A 20,946-nucleotide genomic window follows, 5' to 3' on the forward strand; every position below is an offset into this window, starting at 1 on the left:
AGGTGGCTCAGTGGTAGAGCGCTTGCCTTGCATGCATGAGGCCCTGGGTTTGATTCCTCAGCACCACATAAGCAAAAAGAAAAAAAGCCGGAAGTGGTGCTGTGGCTCAAGTGGTAGAGTGCTAGCCTAGAGCTGAAGAGCTGAGGGACAGTGCCCAGGCCCAGAGATCAGGCCCCACAACCGGACCCAAAAAAAAAAAAGAAGAAGAAGAAAAGGTCAAAAGCTATGCACTTATGACCATATAAGATGGTGCTAAGTGAAATGAACTCCAAGACAGAGACACAGAGGTTTTACCTTTGTTGATATTGTTTTTAATGTACTTATAATGTGCTATGTGATTTCTTGTTTCTTTCATATGTTCTTCCCCCATGGTATAACCAGTTTGCACTATATTTGATTCCGGTGCCCTACAACTTATATACATTTTTCTAATTTGGGGAGGGGAAGGGAAATAACAAAATGCTGAAACAAGGATATAGGCTGACCCATTGTAACAATAAGTTGTATAAGACACTATGTTAAAAAACAACTTCATGGGGGGTGGGGAGGATGAGCTGGGGAGGTGGGGAGGGAAGGGATGGCTGGGGGGGGGACATAGGAGGGGTTAACAATGTTCAAGAGGAAATGTACTCATTACCTTACTCATAACTGTAACCCCTGTACAGTATCTTTACAATAAAAAAACTGAAAAAAACAAAGTCCCACATTGAAACATTTTAAAGTTCCAAATTAAAATAAAATCTAACTAAAAAATAAAAAGAGCCAAGCATCTCATATTGTCTTTTTACTTAAAAGCTAGTAAGACTTAGTGTGAATAACCCAAATACTTTAATCCTTGAAAAAGGTACATAAATAAATAGAAGAAATTAGGTCCATGCTACTTAATTTGGTGTTCATTCATTCTTTTTGTTCCATGTTTAGTATGTAACAAAAAAACAAGTGCAACCCATAGGTAGACTTGTTTCAACTAAAATTATGAAAGAAGATTACCACTCAAATTCAAGAAAGAATTCCAGAGGAGAGAATCTATATTTATCTTTTGAAAGAGTATTATGATAAGTTTGACTAAAGAAGAATATTTGAGATGTAATCTATGGTGGTCAAGTCAAGTAAAGCTTTCCCAAAGGTTAAGGGTTTTTATTTTTTAACAGAACTCACCATTAGAAAATACGAAAGAAAAGGAAAAGCTTCCAAATGGCATCAATCTGATTAAATTGGGTAATAAAAATATTTTATAACAAGAAAAATGTAATATTTACCTCATCTTCAACATCAATAAATGTACTCATATCTAGCTCCTCAGGAAATGTCATTCGATCATTCAACTTAATCCTGTGCATGGTTGTATAATCAAAATCAAATCTTTTCAACTGTAAGGTAAGTAGATAAGGAAAATGCAAAAACCGAAGGCCCTAAAAGAAACAAAATGCATAGGGTGGATTCTTTTGAATATTGAATAATATCTTAGGTAATAAAATATTAATCTTACATAATACTTACCTTTCGAGCATCACACTTTTTCTTACACCGTTCACAAAAATACTGATTTGGGCCATCTAGAATCTCTGGCTGAATAAATGCATGTAATGCTTCTTCCTAGTTAAAATAAGAATTAACTGTCAGTGACCAAATGCTAAAAAAAAAAAAAACAACACTAGAATTACCAAACAGCCATGAGCAAAATGGTTGGAAAATTAGGACCTTGAAATATATCAATAAAATTAAAATATCAACAGTGCAATATTATTTCAAAAATTAAAAGCTTAGTTTCATTCTACATGAATGTTGCCTTGCTTAATACTGTACATCACATTCATTTCTACCTAATTTTTAATGACTGTACATTGTGGTTTGGCTAAAAAAAAAAAATTAGAAAAAAAATTTTGGTTCCCTACACTGAAAAGTAATTCCATACTTCTTAGAGAAATGCAGTTATATCCATCATGTCAATCTTTACAAAAGGCTTTTTGAAATTGTACAATAGTATCATTAATTTCTGAAGAATTCACAATGATTAAAAATTACAAAAATCACTGGCTGCTGGTGGCCCATACTTGTAATCCTAGCTACTTAGGAGGCTAAGATTTAAGGATTGTGGTTCAAAGCCATCTGAGGCAGGAAAGTCTGAGAATTATCTCCAACACACACACACACACACACACACACACACACACAAACACACACACTCATGTAAGTATCCTTAATTACTACAGTCAGGTCAAATTAAGACTGAAAACCATTGTGTAATATCACTGCATATGAGATATGACTATAAGCTACTGGATTGTTTACTTCATAGAACCATGTGATTTTTCTCCTCTATACACAGCCTTAAGACAAAAGCAAGAAATGCAGCATAAAAATACTAAAAATCAGTAAATATAAAATTAGCTCTTAATCACTGGCCTTTCATAAAACACTGAAAAAATGGTTACTGCAATACACTAGGAGAGGATGCACAATCTCAAATTTCATCCGATAGTCATTCTTTTCCTCACACATGATCTAAACAGTACTACCGGTTATATTTACCACATATAAAGAAAAAATGTAATCATTAAGACAAAGTATTTCCATCTGTTTACATAGGACAAATTCTTCTTCAAAAGATAAGAAAAGATTTATTAGGCATAATGGACTTGGTTGCAAAACAGTTGGCAAGACTTTTTCCACATATTATTTGGAACAAGATAAAAACATCAGCAGATATCCAAAGACATTTATTCCATTTCCTATTTTGTTCTCATAACATGAAGAGGCATTAAGAAGTGGGGAGGAGGTTAACAGGGTTGTTTCACATGACAGAGAGTACTTTACTGAACATCATAAGAAAGGCACACAAAATTTTTATCTTCTCTCTAATGCATATTTTTAAGAGTAAAAAAAAGAAAAGCTGGGCGCCGGTGGCCCACGCCTGTAATCCTAGCTACTCAGGAGGCTGAGATCTGAGGATCATGGTTCAAAAGCCAGTCCATGCAGGAAAGTCCCTGAGACTCTTATCTCCAATAAACCACTAGAAAACTGGAAGTGTCGCTGTGGTTCAAGCGGTAGAACGCTAGCCTTGAGCTGAAGAGATGAGGGACAGCACCCAGGCCCAGAGTTCAGGCCCCACGACAGGCCCAAAACAATAATAATAATAATAAAAAAAGCCTTTTTCTCTGTTTTGTGTTTACATAATGCCTTTTTTTTTAAATTTAATTTAATTTAATTTGTGAACATACTGTACAGAGGGGTTACCATTGCATGGGCAGGATAATGCGAATGCCTTTTTTTTTTTTACTTTTTTTTTTTGTCGGTCGTGGGGCTTGAACTCTGGGCCTGAGCGCTGTCCCTCAGTTCTTCAGCTCAAGGCGAGTGCTCTACCACTTCTGGCTTTTTTTCTTTTTGCTTATGTGGTACTGAGGAATCAAACCCAGGGCCTCATGCATGCAAGGCAAGTGCTCTACCACTGAGCCACCCTCACAGCCTCGAGAAAAAGGCTTTTGAAAGACTGTTGCCAAATTTGCTAAGCTTTCTAAATAGAAGGAATTTGAATCAGTAAAACAGTACCTAAAAGATGGGCTAGAGATAGTGAGAAAATTCAGTAACTTAAATTGTACTTTACTACACACTAAGGTATTTTGGTCTCTACCTTTCAATTAGTCCATAACTAAGAATATCTTTTTTAAAAACTAAGAAGAGCTGGGTGCCAGTGACTCATGCCTGTAATTCAAGCTATTCTGGAGGCTGAGATCGGAGGATCACAGTTTGAAGCCAGTCTAGGCAGGAAAGTCTCTGAGACTCTTACCACCAGAAAACCAGAAGTGGCACTGTGACTCAAAGTGGTAGAGTACTGAGTAGAGCTCAGGGACAGCACTCAGGCCCTGAGTTCAAGCCCAACAATCGACCCTCCCCCCCCAAAAAAACCCTTTTTTCCTTTAATATTTGCTACCTTTGCTTATTTACCTTGATCCTGGAATTATGTGCTTTTTTTTTCCTAAACCCTTTGTATGTTCATGATACAATACTTTCAGTACTTCAGCACAACCTTTTTTTTTAACATAAAAGTTTAGCGATCAAACTGAAGGAATTTTAATGTACTTTTATCAGTTCACATTCTAGGTCTTCACTAATCCCTTTTGTTGTTATTTTCCCCCCATCTAATACAGAATCTCATACAGATTGCATTTGGTTGCCTGTCTCTATAAGATTTCTGTCATCTGCAACAGTTCCAAAACCTTTCATGACAATGATACACTTCTGAAGAACAGAGACCAGCTATTTTGTAAAGTATCCTGCACTTCTGTCTGATGTTCTTCATTTTCAGGATCATTATACTTTTTTTTTTTTTGCTAGAATGCTACACAAATAATTTTCCCTGCTAATAGTATTAAGTCAGAGGCCATGAGATCCTTCACTTCATCCATAGGAACTTAGCCTGTCAATGTATTGTTTAGTTTTTCTATGCTAGAGTTCTTATTTTCTCCCAGCAGCCCATAAGCAATCTGTAAGAAGATATTTAGGAGTTAAAGCAAAAATCCTGCGCCTTATCAAATTTTCTACCCTTGATTTTAGCATTCACTAACATGTTTTTCTAAAGCAACTTTTAATGAGTTTTATGAGTCAACATGGAAAATCTCTTCAATTAGGTAAGGTAAGCCATTCATATTTTATGTGACTGATGTTTAATTTTCTATTAGTCATTACTATATAATCTGTGTGTCTATCTACCATGTTTCTTCACTTTTTTTTTAAAGTTTCTTTGGTATTTAGCAACTTGGTAATATTTAGCGATTTTGTTCTAGTAGTTAAGATTTATACTTTTTGTTAGTACATTTAATCCTTTTTAATCTCTTTTCCTCCTTTACTCTTAAGCTTTAGTGTCTGATCTGCAAATTTTATGAACTGTTTTTCTCCCCCTAAAGCAGTATGTGATCTTATTCTACTCTTGCTTTCTCTCCCCTATTGTAAGGTCCACCCTGGGAAGGTGGAGCAGACTCCTCATAAACAAAGTCTCCGCCTAGTGCCTGTATCACCTAGGTAACTTGGAGGCAGTCATCCCCCCCCCCAACCCCCACTGCCACCACCCCAGCGGTCACATCCAAATCCTGTGTGGCCACACCTTCTTCCCCCTGGCCTTGATAAGTCTTGACCTGCTGCCTGGGCTTCCAACTTGACCAGAGGCAGCCTGTAAATAAACTTTTCCCTTGCCTGAATACCATGTGCTACTCTCTTTCCTTAGTTGCTAATTTAATTTACCTAACATGCCTCGGATGGGGTTTTTGAGTGAGGAATATTAGAATTTCCTGACCACCCCTTTTTCTGCGAACCAAACTCCCTTGAGAGCTGCCAATTTATCTAACACCTATCTCCTCATTTCTAAAGTTCTAATGATGTATAACATGTAATTCTATTTTACCAATGTTCCTACTCTGGTCATATTTAGTTGGCAATTTTTCAGTTTAATACATTCAGTACTAACAGTCCTTTGGTTTAAGCTCATCTGCTAATAAACTCAAGGGCTCATGAATACAGTATGCAATAAGTTCCTGAATGTGCAAATTTTATTTTTTTGTCATCTTAACTGAAGAAAACTTTTCCTGTATATCAAAGTCCTGCTGGTACTTTCTTTTCTTGAGTTTCTTAAAACTGCTACTCTGTTGCTATGGTTTGCCCTTCAGAAGTGCTATGATAGACTAATTTATAGATTTCAGTAACTTGCTAAAATGTCTCAGATTTCGTTGTTCTTGGTAACTTTTCCTTCAAAAAGTAGTCTTAACATTTCCCTTAGATCCCAGAAAGTTATCCTAGATTAATTTAACCATTAGTTTTGTTAAATATTTTCCCCTCTTCATGCACTCCAATAATATTGATGCTCCTCTGCAGTTTTCAATAATTTTCTGAAATTTTTTTTATCTTATTTTCACTTGGTGCCTCTCAAATTTTCATTCTATTTTTTAGTATTTTATAATTAACTCTTCCTTTCTGAGATATTTTCTTTACTGAGATTGGTGAATTCTTGTTGCAATATTTTCTATTTTTGACTCATTTCTCTCAAATTTTGGATATCAGGTTTTGTTTTGTTCTTTTAAGAATTGCTAGCTTGAATAGTTTGCTCTCTGTAAAACTAAGGTTAGACTTTAATCCTCATTGTGAGGGATTAGAATAGAAGCTTTACTGTTTATGATCTTTACAAATTCAGACTCCAGGAGGGGATTAGAATTAGATAGGGTCATCAGGTGGAGTTCACATGACAGGATAATTATGGATTTGTAAGAGCCAGGCATATATACTTACGAGATACCTGTTATCAACCCAGGACACTGCTAGCAATGCTATCACCACATGCAGCCTCTCAACCTTGCACTGGAGGGGGCGAATAAACTAAACCTCTCCTCTTTCTAACCTACTTAAGTCTCTTACATAGTGTTATTGGCAAAAGAAAAAAGACCAAGAAAGAATATTTAATTCAGTGTACACATTGCAGTTATTATCTGTTATTTTTCCTATTTTAGGGGCCCCTTACTGAATTGTTCAATGTTCTTTTTTACATTGGTATGAAAGTATGATCCCTAACTCCTGGTACTGTGCTGTGTACAGCACTGTTATGTTCAAGAGCACATTTTCAGTTTGGCCTTAATGGTTCTCTTTCTTGTTAGTGCCCTCATTTGTCCAAGTATGTGAGTACATTATCTTTACAAATTTATCAATAAAAAATTGATAAATTCCTATGCAAGGACACTTCATTTGTTCCTTTTACAGTTGGAGCCCCGCCTTTCCATTTTTCCTTGATCTCTACCAAATCCAGTATGTCTGCACTACAGTTCTACAATGTTGTCATATAAAAAAAAGTTACATAAATAAGACAGAATTCTTTTGGGATTAACTTTTTTCATTTAGCATAATTCCTTGCCTATTGACTCAAATTACTGTATATTAATAATTTCTTAGTATTTTGTTTCTACATACTGTAGTTTGTTAAACCATTTACTCACTAAAGCAAATGTAGATTAATATCAGTTTTTGAACATTAAAAATAAAGATGAGACCAACATTCATATATAGGTTTTCATTCCTTTTGGATAAAAATTAGGAGTAAAATTGCTGGAATTGATCATTTAAATTTTTAAAAGACTGTCTAAAACATTTCATGTTTCCAGAAGAATATGAGTGACGAGAATTCGTTCCATTTTCTCCACTTTTCATGCTGTCATTTTTATTTTAGCCATTCTAGTAAATAGAGAGCCATCTTTCATATGGCTTGCATTTTCCTAATAGCTAAAGATTGTGAATATTAAACAAAATTGATGTGGCATATGCATATCATCTTTAATGATATTGTTCTTTTGCCAATTATCTAACCCAGATTAATATTTTTTTAAATTGGTTTTAGCTATAGATCTAGATATGCCTCCTTTGTTAGATAAATGGTATGAAAATACCTTCACCTAGATTTTCAGAGGAAAAATGCTTTTAAATGCAGTGAAGTCCAACATGTGAATAATACTTTTGTATGAAACTTAAGGACTCTACTTAGAACCACATTTTAAGATTTTTCTCATGTTTTCCCTAAAATTTTATATCCAAGACAATGATGAATTGTGAATTCATTCTGTGAGGTTGAGGCTCAAATCAAGATTCATTTGATTTGATATCAAACATTTGATATCAAATGTATGTTCAGTTCTTCCAAATGGAGCATTTCTTGAATATGGTGTCCTTTCTCTATTGAATTACTTTTGTGTCTGTCAAAAATCAGTTAAGGAGCTGGGCACTGGTGGCTCATGTCTGTAATTCTAGCTACTTAGGAGCCTAAGATCTGAGGACTGCAGTTCAAAATAGAAAGGTTGTAGACAGCGAAGTCCATGAGACTCTTATTTCCAATAAACTACCAAAAAGCTGGAAGTAGAGCTGTGGCTTAAGTGGTAAAGCACTACCATGAACAAAATAAGTTCAGGGACCATGCTCAGGCCCCGAGTTCAAGCCCCAGGACTAGTACAAAAACAAAGAAAAAAAAAAACAAAAAGCAGGCATATTGGTATGGATTTCTGGGTTTTCTGTTTGTTTCTATTAATCTATTTTCTTAATGATTACTCTGCCTATTCACTACAGTCTTCACTACTACAACTGTATAAAAAGTCTTTATATTGATACGCAGTATTCACTTCCAATATGGATACATTGAATCCTCAACTTTATTTTGTTTCAATCATTTTAACTGTTCTAGTTCAATCATCTTCTTACACAAATTACAGAACAAGCTTCTATATGTCCTTAAAAATTATATTGTCCTTAAAACTTATATTTAAGCAATACATTATGATGATGTAATTTTGCTAAGCATGGTACACTACCAAGTGCTGGCATTTGGGAAGCAGTGATAATAAGAGTTGAGTTCAAGGTCTTGCTTGTCTACATAATAAAATCTAGACTCAAACAAAACAACCAAGAAAGAAACTATGTGACTTTTGAAAAGAACTGACATCATTATGTTGAATCTTCCAACCAATTGGTACATCTCCATATTCTTTCAAGCACATTTGATCAAGTACCTTGTTGGATTTACGCCTAGCCATTTTTCTTTCAGATTTCTTTTTAGAGATTTTTAATTATGAACTTAACTAGTTTAATCAATAGTTACAAAGGGCTATTCAAATTGTGCAACTTGTATTCACTGAGTTACAGTTTGCGCTTTTCAGGGAATGAATTCATTTTATGAGAGGTAACAAATTTATGTGTGCATTCATTCATGATATTCCTTGATATATGTGTATATGCATGTGTGGGAGAGAGAGAGAGAGAGAGAGAGAGTGTGTTCTGGGGCTTGAACTCAGTACCTGGGTGCTGTCCCTGAGCTTTTTTGCTTAAGTATAGCATTCTACCACTTGAACCATGGACTTTTTGGTAGTTAACTGGAGATAAGACTCTCATGGATATTCCTGCCCTGGCTGGCTCTGAACCAAGATCCTCAGAACTCAGTCTCCTAAGCAGCTAGAATTACAGGCGTGAACCATTGATGCCTAGCTCCCTTGTTATTCTTTTCACGTGTAAGATCTGTGATTTTTTTTTTTCAATCCTGGCACTGGAAAAAGTTGTTTGTTCGGTTTTTGTTTTTTCTGTTAGTCTTGCTCTATAGGTTGGGAATGTGGCTCAAGTGGTAGAGTACTAGCCTTGAACAAAGGAAGCTCAGGGACAGTGCCTAGGCCCCAAGATCAAGCCTCAGGACTGACACACACAGAACAAAAAAAATTTTTTTAAGTTGCATTTTTTTTAAAAATGCAGTTCTATTTCTACTGTTTTCCCAGTTTAAATTTAACTGATTTCTGCTCCTTTTGAAAAATTATAGCATTTCTTCCACTATTTTGGGCTTCTTTTCCTTCTTTTTTCAGGTGAGATTATTGACTTGAAACTCTCCCTTTCTAAAATGCCATTCTAAGTTTTCATTCCAAACAAATTTGGCACAATTTTATTTACATTTAATTAAAAGTATTTATTAAATTTCCCTTGGCTTTTGCTTTAATACATGGTGATAAAAGTATACTGTTAATTTTCCAAGAGTTTGGTGATTTTCCTGTATTCATTCTGTTACCAATGTCTATATAGGTTTCCATGGTGGCTGGAAATCATATACTAGGATTTCCTTTTAAATTTGCTGAGGTTTGTTTTGTGGCCCAAGAATAGCTTGTCGATATTTCATAGACACTTGAATGTATACTCTGCTCTTATTGGAGTATTTTGTAAATGTCAACTAGATTCTGTTGGATGTTGGTACTGATAAATTCTATAACCTTTCTATTTTAAAAAATTATTCTACCTGTCAATTGGTAAAGAGTGTATTCAAGATTTCAACTATAGCCATAAATTTCGCTTTTTATTTCTGACAAATTTTCCTCCACATACTTGCAGCTGTTATTTTGTACATAAATATTTCATATTGTTGTCCTGATAAATCCATCTTTTTATACAATTTTTTCTGTTTCTAGTAAAAAAAAAATTATCCCCTTAAGTCTTTTTTCTTTCAGTAAGGATTTTTTTTTTTGGGGGGGGATGGGTGGGTGCTAGTCCTAGGGCTTGAACTCAGGGCCTGAGTAATGTCTCTAAGCATCTTTGTGCTCAAGGCTAGTGCTCTACCACTTGAGCCACAGCACTACTTCTGGATTTTTCTCGGTAGTTTATTGGAGATATGAATCCATTTATCTTTACAATAAAAAATATAAGAAGAAGAAGAAGAAAAAGAAGAAGAATCTCAAGGACTTCTCTGCCCAGGCTGGCTTCGGACTGTGACCCTCAGATCTCAGCCTTCTCCTCTGGCGCCTGATTAAGAAATGATTTATTTTGTGTGTGGTACTCAGGTTTGAACTCAGAGCCTTGTTAACTCAGCTTGCTTCTTGGCTGGTACTCTATCATATGAACTATACTCTAGCCTGGTTTTCTGCTGGTTGTTTTAGAGATGAACTTTTCTGCCCAGGCTCACTTCAAACCTTAATCTTCTGAATCTCTATCTCCTGAGTGGCTAGGTTTACAGGTATAAGTCATACCAGTGAGACAAGACTTTGCTATTACAGCTCAATGTGGCCTCCAACCTGTGATCCTCTTGCTTCTGCTGCCTGAGTGCTGGGATTACAGGTATGCATTACCACACCTGGCTTTATTTCTGCATAATATATCACTATTCATCCTTTTCAACCAGCTTATGCTAACATACATGAAGTGTTTTGTAGATAGCTCATTACTAATTTGTGTTTTTTAAGCTTTTAAGTTGGTTTATTTGGAAGTTGGTTTATTTAGAAGTCTTCTATGTTACTTTTTAAATTTTTTTTCTGGTTATCATTTGTTTTCCTGTGTTTCCTCTTACAGGTTACTAAATCAAAATTCTATTTTGATTTATACTTTTTTTAAAAAGTAGTTCTCTTTTTCAGTAGTTGTTTTACTCTTGTACAGCCTACTGGTATTATTGTTTTAAAGTACAGAAACCTCTCTCCCATAACTGTCTTAAATATATTTCTTCAGCATACATTGAGAATCATCTGAAACAGTATTATAATTTTGGTTCAACCATCAAACATAATTTAGGACAGATAAGAAAACTTATCTTATATATTCAGCATTTCTTACCTTGATCTTCCTTTCTGATATCCCAAGATGCTTTCTCCTAAAAATTTCCATTCTGTTTTGAAAGGACAGTTTTGCTAGTGACAAACTCTTAGTTCTCAACTTAGTGCCCAATTTTCCTCATGCCTAAAGAACATTTTCCACTGGATAAAGGGATTCTGGTTAATAAGTTCTTTCCTTTTAACACTTGAAAAGGTATATTACATCCTTCTAAATCTAACAGTTTCTGATGAGGAATCTCATAAGAAATAGAGTGCCAATGACTAATGCTTCTCATTCTAGCTACTCAGAAGGCCAAGACAAGAAGTTCAAAGCCAGCCTGGGTAGAGAAGTCCAAAACTATGCCTCCAATTAACTGGCAAAATGTTGGATTGGAGGTGTTATCTAAGTGCTACAGCTACATCCAGGAGCAGACAAAGCCAAGGAAGAGCAAGAAGCTCTGAGTTCAAGCCAGAGTCTAGCATGCCTCCCCATCCACACACAAAGAAATAAACTTAAGAGCTACTTTTTAAACTTGAAAACTCTGGTTCTAATTGAAATATAATAAACTAGTTACTGAGAAGGCTGAGATCTGAGGAACATATTCAAAGGCCAGCTTATTTCCAGTCAACCACCAAAAGACAGAAAGGGAGCTGTAACTCAAATAGTAGAACAAAATATCCCAGAGTCAGCACCCAGGCCTTGCATTCAAGCCTTAGGACTGACAGAGAGCAAAACAAAACAAAAAGCTGTATTTCTATTTATATGTATTATTAGAATATACTTAGATCTTCTTATAATTATGGATATTAAAATGTGCTTAAAAATAAGCAGGTTCAAGTTTACTCTGATTAAACAATCCAGAAAGATTCATTTTATTTAGTCAGTTCTATTTCTGATCAAAGAAGGTTCTAATAACCTAGTAAATTAAAAAAATATTCTTAAAGTATAATACATTAATTCTCCATTTTACTAATTTTTCAGGATTAATAAAACATCTAGACAACAGGAAGTCAAAATACTGTAGTGTCCTCAATAACCCAGAAACATGTTAATTTAATAAAATAAAGATAGTCCATAAATTATTTCATGTAGAGCCTCAAACCCTAATGTCAAAGAGAAGAAGAATATGGCAGTGAAGCAACAGGGAATTACCCTAGCTCTCTCTCATCAGAGATTTAGGGTCCTAACACACACTTCACCATAAAAGATCAAAGAGAGAATCACAAGAACGAAGAAGAACACACACAATGATGGAAAACTGGGAAGTGCCTTCCCCTAACCCCATCCCACACCTGCAGTGAGACTAAGCTGCAAGTGCAGCCCCAAGGCTGAACTGGGACCAAAACCAGAGCCTTAATGTCCCTTGACAGATATTCTACAATGTTTGTGTGTGTGTATTCATATATGTACACATACACACACACATATGTAAGCTAAGTTAAAGACATTTAAACACATTTTACTACTCCTGAAACCTCTGGAGCATTTAAAACATGACTGTGATCTTCTGAGAGAGTATTATAGTAACATGGTTTCCTAAATTTACCTAATATTCCTCAAGAAGATCTATTATATCTTGTTAGAAAGTAGTGTTGAGAAAAATTCAATTTGAAAGATGTACACTAGTGGAAGAGCCCTTAAATATTACTACCTTCTTGGGAAGCTAAAATGAAAATAAGCAATGTCAGTTTTAATAATTATAACTAACCCAGTTGATAAAACATTCTATATTTCTGATTAAAGTTTATAAAAAATACTATTTTTATCAGAATTTCATACATGCCTACAATTAACAGGTTAATCTATCAATGTATCAATAATATTATGGCTCACTAGACAGAATATATAATAAATATATAGTCATCAATATATTCATGTGTATATTATATGTATGTATGTATGTATCAAGTAAAACAAAAACACCAGATATCACGATAAAGGTTGGAAAATGAGATAAAATTTTAGTCTGATTAAAATTAAGACCAAATTTTAAAAAGCAATTTTATAATGCTTCTTTTTAAGATTTTTACAATCCATATTTATACCAAATTCTTTTTAAAACTAAAATTAACAAAATACACAATGGAAACCAGGATTTGTATGTGAGAAAGGTTTTGAATTCAGAAAATTGTGGGAAGTCACTACTTACCTCTGAAGTTATTACTGAAAATAGCATCCTTCTTACGTTTGTTTTTTTTTGGTCAGTTGTAGGGTTTGAACTCTAGCTCAAGGCAAGTGTTCTACCACAAGAGCCACAACACCACTTCCGGGTTTCCTGAGTGGTTTATTGGAGATAAGAGTCCAATGGACTTTCCTGCCCAGGCTGGCTTTGAACAGTGATTCTCAGATCTCAGCCTCCTGAGTAGCTAGGATTACTGGCATGAGCCATCGACTCCTGGCCTTCTTAGTTTTTACCTGCTGTATTTTCCCATAAGAAATTCCAGAACATAAGGAAGTTTTAAGTTCCCATCTACAAGCCCTGATAGTACATACTGTTATAAACCTATTCACATGCTACTTTATACTTCCAACTCCCACAGCTTCCCTAGTTGCCTGTATAACAATGGAGAATACTACCTTTGGAGAATTTAATTCTCCAAAAGTATCCACTAAATTAGTCCATTGTTCTGTTTATAACATGTTGGAGAAAATGACAGCAAATCGGCAGGTAAATAATGATATGAAGAATAATCTGGGTACTATATTAAGATCCCAATATAATAGTTTGACTGAAACTAGCCTCCTCAACATTCAATTAACATACACAAAACGAAATTAAGTAAAAACATCTTTCATTAAAAATACTGTAGTAGACTGGGCAATAAATTAAATTACAGGCTCACATCTGTAATTCTAGCTGGTCAGGAGGCTGAGATCTGAGGATTATGCTTCAAAGCAAGCCTACTTCTAATCAACTCACAAAATATCTCCACTGAAGTTGCTGCTCAGCCCTGGGTGAAAAAGCAGAGTACAAGGTCTTGAGGTCAAGTCCCAGTACCAGTATCAAAACAAAACAAATCAAAATTCTCTCTCATTACCTTACTTATGTAACTGTAACCCCTCTGTACACATCATCTTTACAATAAAATAAAATATTTTTTAATCCTCTTTCATAGACTAGGTAGAAAAGTCAGTCACTTTATAATTTGAGGATACCCACGTTTTCCCTAGTATATTTTGCTAGAGAAACATCAATGCTTAAAAACAGTCATTAAGAAACAAATGTCAGCTATTATAGGCTAATTCCTATCATCTTAACTACTCAGGAAGTTGAGAGCTGAAGGTCAAGGTTTAAAGGCAGCCCCAGTGAAGAAACTCCAAATAACCAACAAAAAGTTAGAAGTAGAGGTGTGACCCAAGTGGCAGAGGATCAAGTAGAGTTCTAATTATGAGCAAAAAAACTAAGTGAGACTACTGCCTTGAGTTCAAGCTCCAGTACTGACACAAAAAGAAAGGCAAATGTTAATTTTTTCAGTGTGTCATTTCTCCCTCACACTTCTAAAATTAAGCAAAATAGCATTTGAAAAGTAAGTAAAACAAAGTAGTGAAAAATAAAATTAGATTCCCAAACCAAGAACAATTGACTATACCCAGAATGGCAGTTCACAAAGGGCACTAATAAATATTAATATATTTTTTTCAAATATATTCAGAAAGTAGATTGAAAAATTATGGTGGAAACAAGATCTGATGTCACAATAACTAAGAAAGGCCTTTTAAATTCCCAACAATTGATTCTAAAACTCCTTAGTGTTTTATTATTTCCTGACAGCCATAAAGAACAGGAGAAAAGAGCTGAAGGAACTAATTATTCTCTAGGGCAAAAGATTAAATTATACTAGTAGCACTGTTTTAGAAGAAAAATAGTATAGCTTTAAGATAACTAATTTTAGCTAAGAGCCACCATAACTTAAGTATAAATATGACCCAAAATAACAACATGATGAAATTCTATTTTTTAAAGATGCTTTATTTAGCTTTGAAAGTTTCCCCTGGCATGTAATAAATTCAAATAAATGTTTCTAACACTAGTCAAATACCTCCAATTAGATACTCAATATGGGAATAATTAAAGTAATAATAGTTTTGAGTTTTCAAATTGTTCTTGAGAAATTTATTTTTGTTTTGTTTTGAGACAAGTGTTGCCATGTAGTCCAAGCTGGCCTAAAACTCAGTCCTCTGGCCTCAGCTTTGAGGGTACAGGGATTATAGGTGTGCATCACCATACCAAGCATCAACATATTTTAAAGTTAAATACTTAGAATAGGTATGCTTCTCTAAAAAAACAAAAACAAAAAAACACAAAAAATGTCTGTCATTTAAAAAATAACAGGGATTATTTACTAAGAAAGCAGTATTTAAGCTGGGTGCCAATGGTTTACATCTGTAATCCTAGTTACACAGGAGGCTGATCCTAGTTACACAGGAGGCTGAGAATATAGTTTGAAGCCAGCCTGAGTAAGATTCCAATCAATATCTCACACACACACACACACACTCAAGAGCTTGAAGCTGTGGAGTGCTAGCCTGGTACACAAAAGTTTAGGGACAGTGCCCAAGCACATGAGCATATGTGCACATACATGTACACATATGTTTACATTTATAGAACAGACTGCTTACAGGTAAAATCATCTAATGACTTATCAGAAAAAATAAAATACTAAGCCATGAGGCAGTCCATTTGTATTCAGTTTCCTGCTTTTGTTAACTATTAGGGCTCACTGAGGTGTCAAAAATCTCCTGGATCCTGCTAGCATAAATTCAGGAATGACTAGCAACAACAACCCAAGATCTAGAATGATACTATCACATAAGTTAAGGTTATGCAAACAGTAAACTTAAAGGTACACACCACACTAGCAAATGCTTGACTGGACCCGTAAGGTCGGATGACCAATGGTATATCAAGATAGGTATCGATTCTCCAGCCCTCATATCCACATTCCAGACATCTCACATAGTCCTTTAGCTTGCCTTGATACAGTTCATTTATGAGATCAGCCTAAAAATAAGAACATGTTATAATTTTGTTTTTCATAAAGTAATTTTAAGATATGCATAAATGTAATTCATATTGAAATATCCTAGTAAATTGTTAGGTTTATACTTACAAAATGAGAACCTGATAAAGTCTATGAGATGAACAATAATGTAATGATCAATGTGCAAAGTTTATCTACTTTAACACTCTATATCACGATAGCACCCAACTATTAAAATTGGGCTTTGTTTTTTAATTTGGGCTAGTATCAGAGCTTGAACAATCCTTGAGCTCTTTATTCAGGTTTTTCCTTCACAGTTGGCTCTCTATTCCTTCAGCCATGTCTCTAATCCAGTATTTTTTGTTTTTATTTTATTTTAATTAATTTATTTATTTTTGCCAGTCCTGGGGCTTGAACTCAGAGCATGGGCACTGTCCCTGAGCTTTTTTTTTTTTCCCTGTTTAAGGCTAGTGCTCTACCACTTGAGCCATAACACCATTTCTGGCTTTTTCTGTTTATGTGGTGCTGAGGAATCAAACCCAGGGCCTTATGCATGCTAGGCAAGCACTCTACCACTAAACCACATTCCCAACCCCTACTCCAGTATTTTTTGCTGGTTACATGAATATAGAATCCTATAAACTTTTCTGTCCAGGTTAGCTTTGAACTTCAATTCTCAGATCTCAACTTCCTGAATAGCTAGGATAACAGGTATGAGCCACTGATGAAATCACTTTTGATGAAATCTGTTACCAATTTACTATATACTGAAGTCTCATAATCTCTTTCCATTAAGATGAGAAACACAATTATCTATGGCAATTATACAGCTAAAAAAATTTTTACCGCTTTTACATACCTATCACTACTCTCAACATATTCTAAGTTATAAAATCTTATCTTCTAGCCCAAAATACAAATAAAACTTTTAAACTTGCAGTAATATATAAAACACAACTGAAAGAAGAAATATGTAGTAATTTCTTTTAAAGTGAAGAAATTCAAAACATGTCTTAAAATTCATCTCTCCCAGGGCTCACATCAGTAACCCTAGCTACTCAGGAGGCTGAGATCTGAGGATCAAGGTTCAAAGCCAGCCCAGGCAGAAAAGACCATGAGACTTATCCCCAATTAACCAGCAGAAAATTGGAAGTAGTGCTGTGGCTCAACATGGTAGAGTGCTAGCCTTGAGCGGAAAATGCCCAGAGACATCACCCAGGCCCTGAGTTCAAGCCCTACAACCAAAAATAACAACAAAAATTCATCTCTCTCAAAATACCCTCACCTAAAGAAAGACACTGCTTATTTGTTCCCAAACAAGCCAATGGGGGCTGCTAGCTTCCAAGTCCATATGAATAGGAACCTCCATATGAATTGCTTGCCTAAAGATTTCTGTACCAAAATTTTGGAATTCAGTAGGAATATCCCAGCTGATCTTATTAAAGTGCTGAATAACAGAAAGGGATTTAAGTAAGTAGAAAGGGTAGGTTCAGACTGCTGAAGAAAAGGTCCTTATTATCATCTACATAAACTTACTGAAACAAAGTCCTTCCTATAGGACTAAGTAGAAAACTGAATCACTAAATGAGATTCCATTAAAACTATTTTCATGATTTTGGAAGTAAGAGTAAGACAGAGGGAAAGGAAACCACATTTTACTCTCATAAATATGCATTTTTTAAAATGCATAGGTTCAGTACCTACCCAAGGACAATAAGACCTACTGAAATTATTTTGGGAAAGCAGAAAGGAGGTGACGGGAGTGATTGAGAAGGTAAGATTGATTCGAATATTTGAGTAGAAAAGTAGCAATGAAACCTCCATATAACTAATATAAACTAATAAAAAGATACACAGAAACTGTAAGTCTTCAAATTGGATCCATGGTTGCTGTCTATTCTAATAACTTTTTTTTTTTTTTTTGGTTGGTCATAGGGCTTGAATTCTGGGCCTGGGTGCTGTCCCTCAGCTCTTTAGCTCAAGGCTAGCACTACCACTTGAGCTACAGTGCCACTTCCAGTTTTCAGGTGATTTACTGGAGGTAAGAGTCTCACCGAGTTTCTTGCCTGGGCTGGCTTTGCACTGCAATCCTCAGAGCTCAGCTTCCTGAGTAGCTAGGATTATAGGCATGAGCCACCAGAGCCTGGCTCTAATATGCATTATTCTTTATTGAAATCTTCCTTATTCACGTGCCCCAGTCATGTGAGATTATATGTTTTCAACTTATTTCAAACTAGCTGTTTTTAAATGTTTAATACCAAACCGCTATCAGAAGACAACTTAGTACATCCATTACAAGTTCAATAAAACAATACCATATTCTTATTTATGTGATGGTCTCACATCTTTTCCATGCTACCCAATTGTTGAAAATGCTGGTGTAAACTCACTAAACTCATTTTATAACCCATGCATGCAGTGCAACCTACTGTTTGAAAAATTCTGGTCCAAACCATTGCAATAGTTATAATCAGAAAGCAGGTCTTCCATGTTATCATATATACTTTCCTTTTAGTCTTGTGATATCAATTACTATACCCATATAAAACCTCTTCAACACTGAGCCCCATCATCAGCCTTAGTCCCTAATCAAATATTTCTAATGCTTCTCTTATTCCTACCTCTACTGGATAAAAATAGGAGCAGATTAATTAAAGTCAAATTAATTAATTAATTAATTAAATGTCAAATGTATATGACTACTTGTCATTGTTCTAAATGAAGGTATTATTTTGAGTATATAAATGTATGCTTCAGCTTATAATTTACTTTGTAAATATCTGAAAATATTGTTTAAAAGTCATCCCTCCAAAATCACATATACATACACAGAAATAATAATTACATGATCTTTTAAACCAAGAAGAGTTGGCTCATACAGGCCAACTTCCTTATTTTAAAGGTGAGGAAACTGAAGTATAGGGTGGTTTAATAAAGATGTTTAGGACTCAGTTAACAGCTTAATAGTAATTTCAATTACCCATTCCATACTTTAACTGCAAAATTAATGTCCAAGTTTTTAACTATTCTAATATTAAAACCATTTTAAAGTAATGAATAATTTATGTGAGAAAAGTGTCTTTTCTATCAAAGAAGTTTGCTTCCTTTCTGTTAATCTTGTGAGAATTGTTTTTCTGAATGAGTTGGCCCTTGTTAATTACATTCTAGTTACATTCCTTTTCTGCTGCACTTTAATTAAGGCAGCCTGTCACAAGCTCCTGAAGTTTTAGTTACATCTTGTTAATTAGGCCACATCCTTTTGCAGATTGTGAACCTGTGAGCTCAACCAATCTGAGCAGAGGCAGAGCCTCCTGGGTTAGGGATAAAAAGGGAGTAAACCTGTTTGTTCTATGTTCACTTGCCAGAGTTTTGGCTTATGGTGTGGCACCTTCTGCAGAAGTAAACTTTCCCTTGCTGAGTTCCTTTCAAGTTGGTGTCGTTATTCTTATGTGACATCCTAAAAGCCCGAGCTATTTCTAACATTTATTAGAAAACAGTCCCTTCAATTTGAGAGACAGGAATTACCTGCTCTGTTTGCTTCCATTTCTGTTCCAAAGCATCAAACATGACTCGGCACAGTTCTTGTACATCATGCTGTTGCCAAGCTGAAAAACAGGAACACAGAAAGGTCTACAGTAAATAATGGTATTTTTTTTAAGAACACAAAAATACATATTAGCCATAAAAAGACAACTACAAAAAAAATAAAGAGATCTCAGTATTTATGTGAAAAGAGCACAAGCTTTCTTTTCCTCCTATTATTGCAGTACTGAGTTTTGAATTTAGGGACCATGCTTGCTAGGCAGGCACTCTATGACTTGAGTCATGCCCCAGCCAGAGTATAAGCTTTGGGGGCTATAAAGTTTAGCCAAACTTACTTTTACAAGAAAATTTCAATTGATCAAAAATTTATAGCTTAGAGCAGAATACCTAAAATTAAGTTAATTAATATCCCAGTACAAACCCAGGTGTAGAGGTCCATTCCTGTAAACCTAACTACTCAGGAAGCTGAGATCTACGGATATTGGTTTGCAACCAGCCTGGGCAGAAAAGTCTGTGAGACTCATATCCTATTAACCACCAAAAAGCTGTAAGTGGAGCAAGCTGTGGCTCAAGTGGTAGAATACTAGTTCTGAGTAAAAATAGACAAGGGAAAACTGAAGGCCTCAGTTCAAGCCCTAATATCAGTTCCAATTGTTTTTTTTAAATCCCAATAAAAAGCAATGAGATTAGCAATAAAGATAATATTATGTAAAATGTGTTTGTATAACATTAATCTTCCAGAATTCCTCTGAATATTAGAAATACTTATCATTATTAGAGAATTATACCCTCACTACTATCCCATCCAAAGCTCCTTGTAACATCCGTGGTTTCAATTGCTCTCTTTTTGCTGGTTTGTAACAAAACAAAAAGCCTTTGAAGTTGGTATGGAATACTAGTCACTGGATCTTCTTCAGATTCTTCAAATTCCCATCTATTAAAACAAAATATTTAAAAATTATTTATAAAATAATTTGATTCATTAAAGCATTAATATCAAAATCATTATAATCTAAGATCTTAATTCTGCAAACATAAAGCCTGCATATTAGCTGAAGCTAATAATGTCTAATGAAAATCTAAACTTTAGACTTTAAAAGAGAAAGTATGAGGGTATCAGTTTTGAATGGGCAAACCTTACTTAAAAGTAATCATAGAAGCCGGGCGCTGGTGGCTCACGCCTGTAATCCTAGCTACTCAGGAGGCTGAGATCTGAGGATCGTGGTTCAAAGCCAGCCCGGGCAGGAGAGACTGTGAGACTCCTATCTCCAATAAACCACCAGAAAACCAGAAGTGGCGCTGTAGCTCAAGTGGTAGAGCGCTCGCCTTGAGCTGAAGAGCTGAG

General features: G+C 35.1%; 1 protein-coding gene across 2 annotated transcripts in view; it reads right to left on the minus strand.

The window, feature by feature from the left end:
• Usp47 (ubiquitin specific peptidase 47) overlaps positions 1 to 20,946 on the minus strand; it is a 96,038-nt gene that overhangs the window by 37,243 nt on the left and 37,849 nt on the right. For both annotated transcript variants that reach the window (XM_013028775.1, XM_013028774.1), the window contains 5 exons: positions 20,390 to 20,535; positions 19,584 to 19,663; positions 15,929 to 16,078; positions 1,501 to 1,596; positions 1,260 to 1,412 (listed from right to left, as the gene is read on the minus strand). In XM_013028775.1, the coding sequence (XP_012884229.1) occupies positions 1,260 to 1,412; positions 1,501 to 1,596; positions 15,929 to 16,078; positions 19,584 to 19,663; positions 20,390 to 20,535 (625 nt within the window). The remainder of the gene's footprint in view (positions 1 to 1,259; positions 1,413 to 1,500; positions 1,597 to 15,928; positions 16,079 to 19,583; positions 19,664 to 20,389; positions 20,536 to 20,946) is intronic.

Source organism: Dipodomys ordii, unplaced genomic scaffold (genome assembly GCF_000151885.1).
Source record: "Dipodomys ordii isolate 6190 unplaced genomic scaffold, Dord_2.0 Scaffold113, whole genome shotgun sequence".
Lineage (NCBI taxonomy): Eukaryota > Metazoa > Chordata > Mammalia > Rodentia > Heteromyidae > Dipodomys > Dipodomys ordii.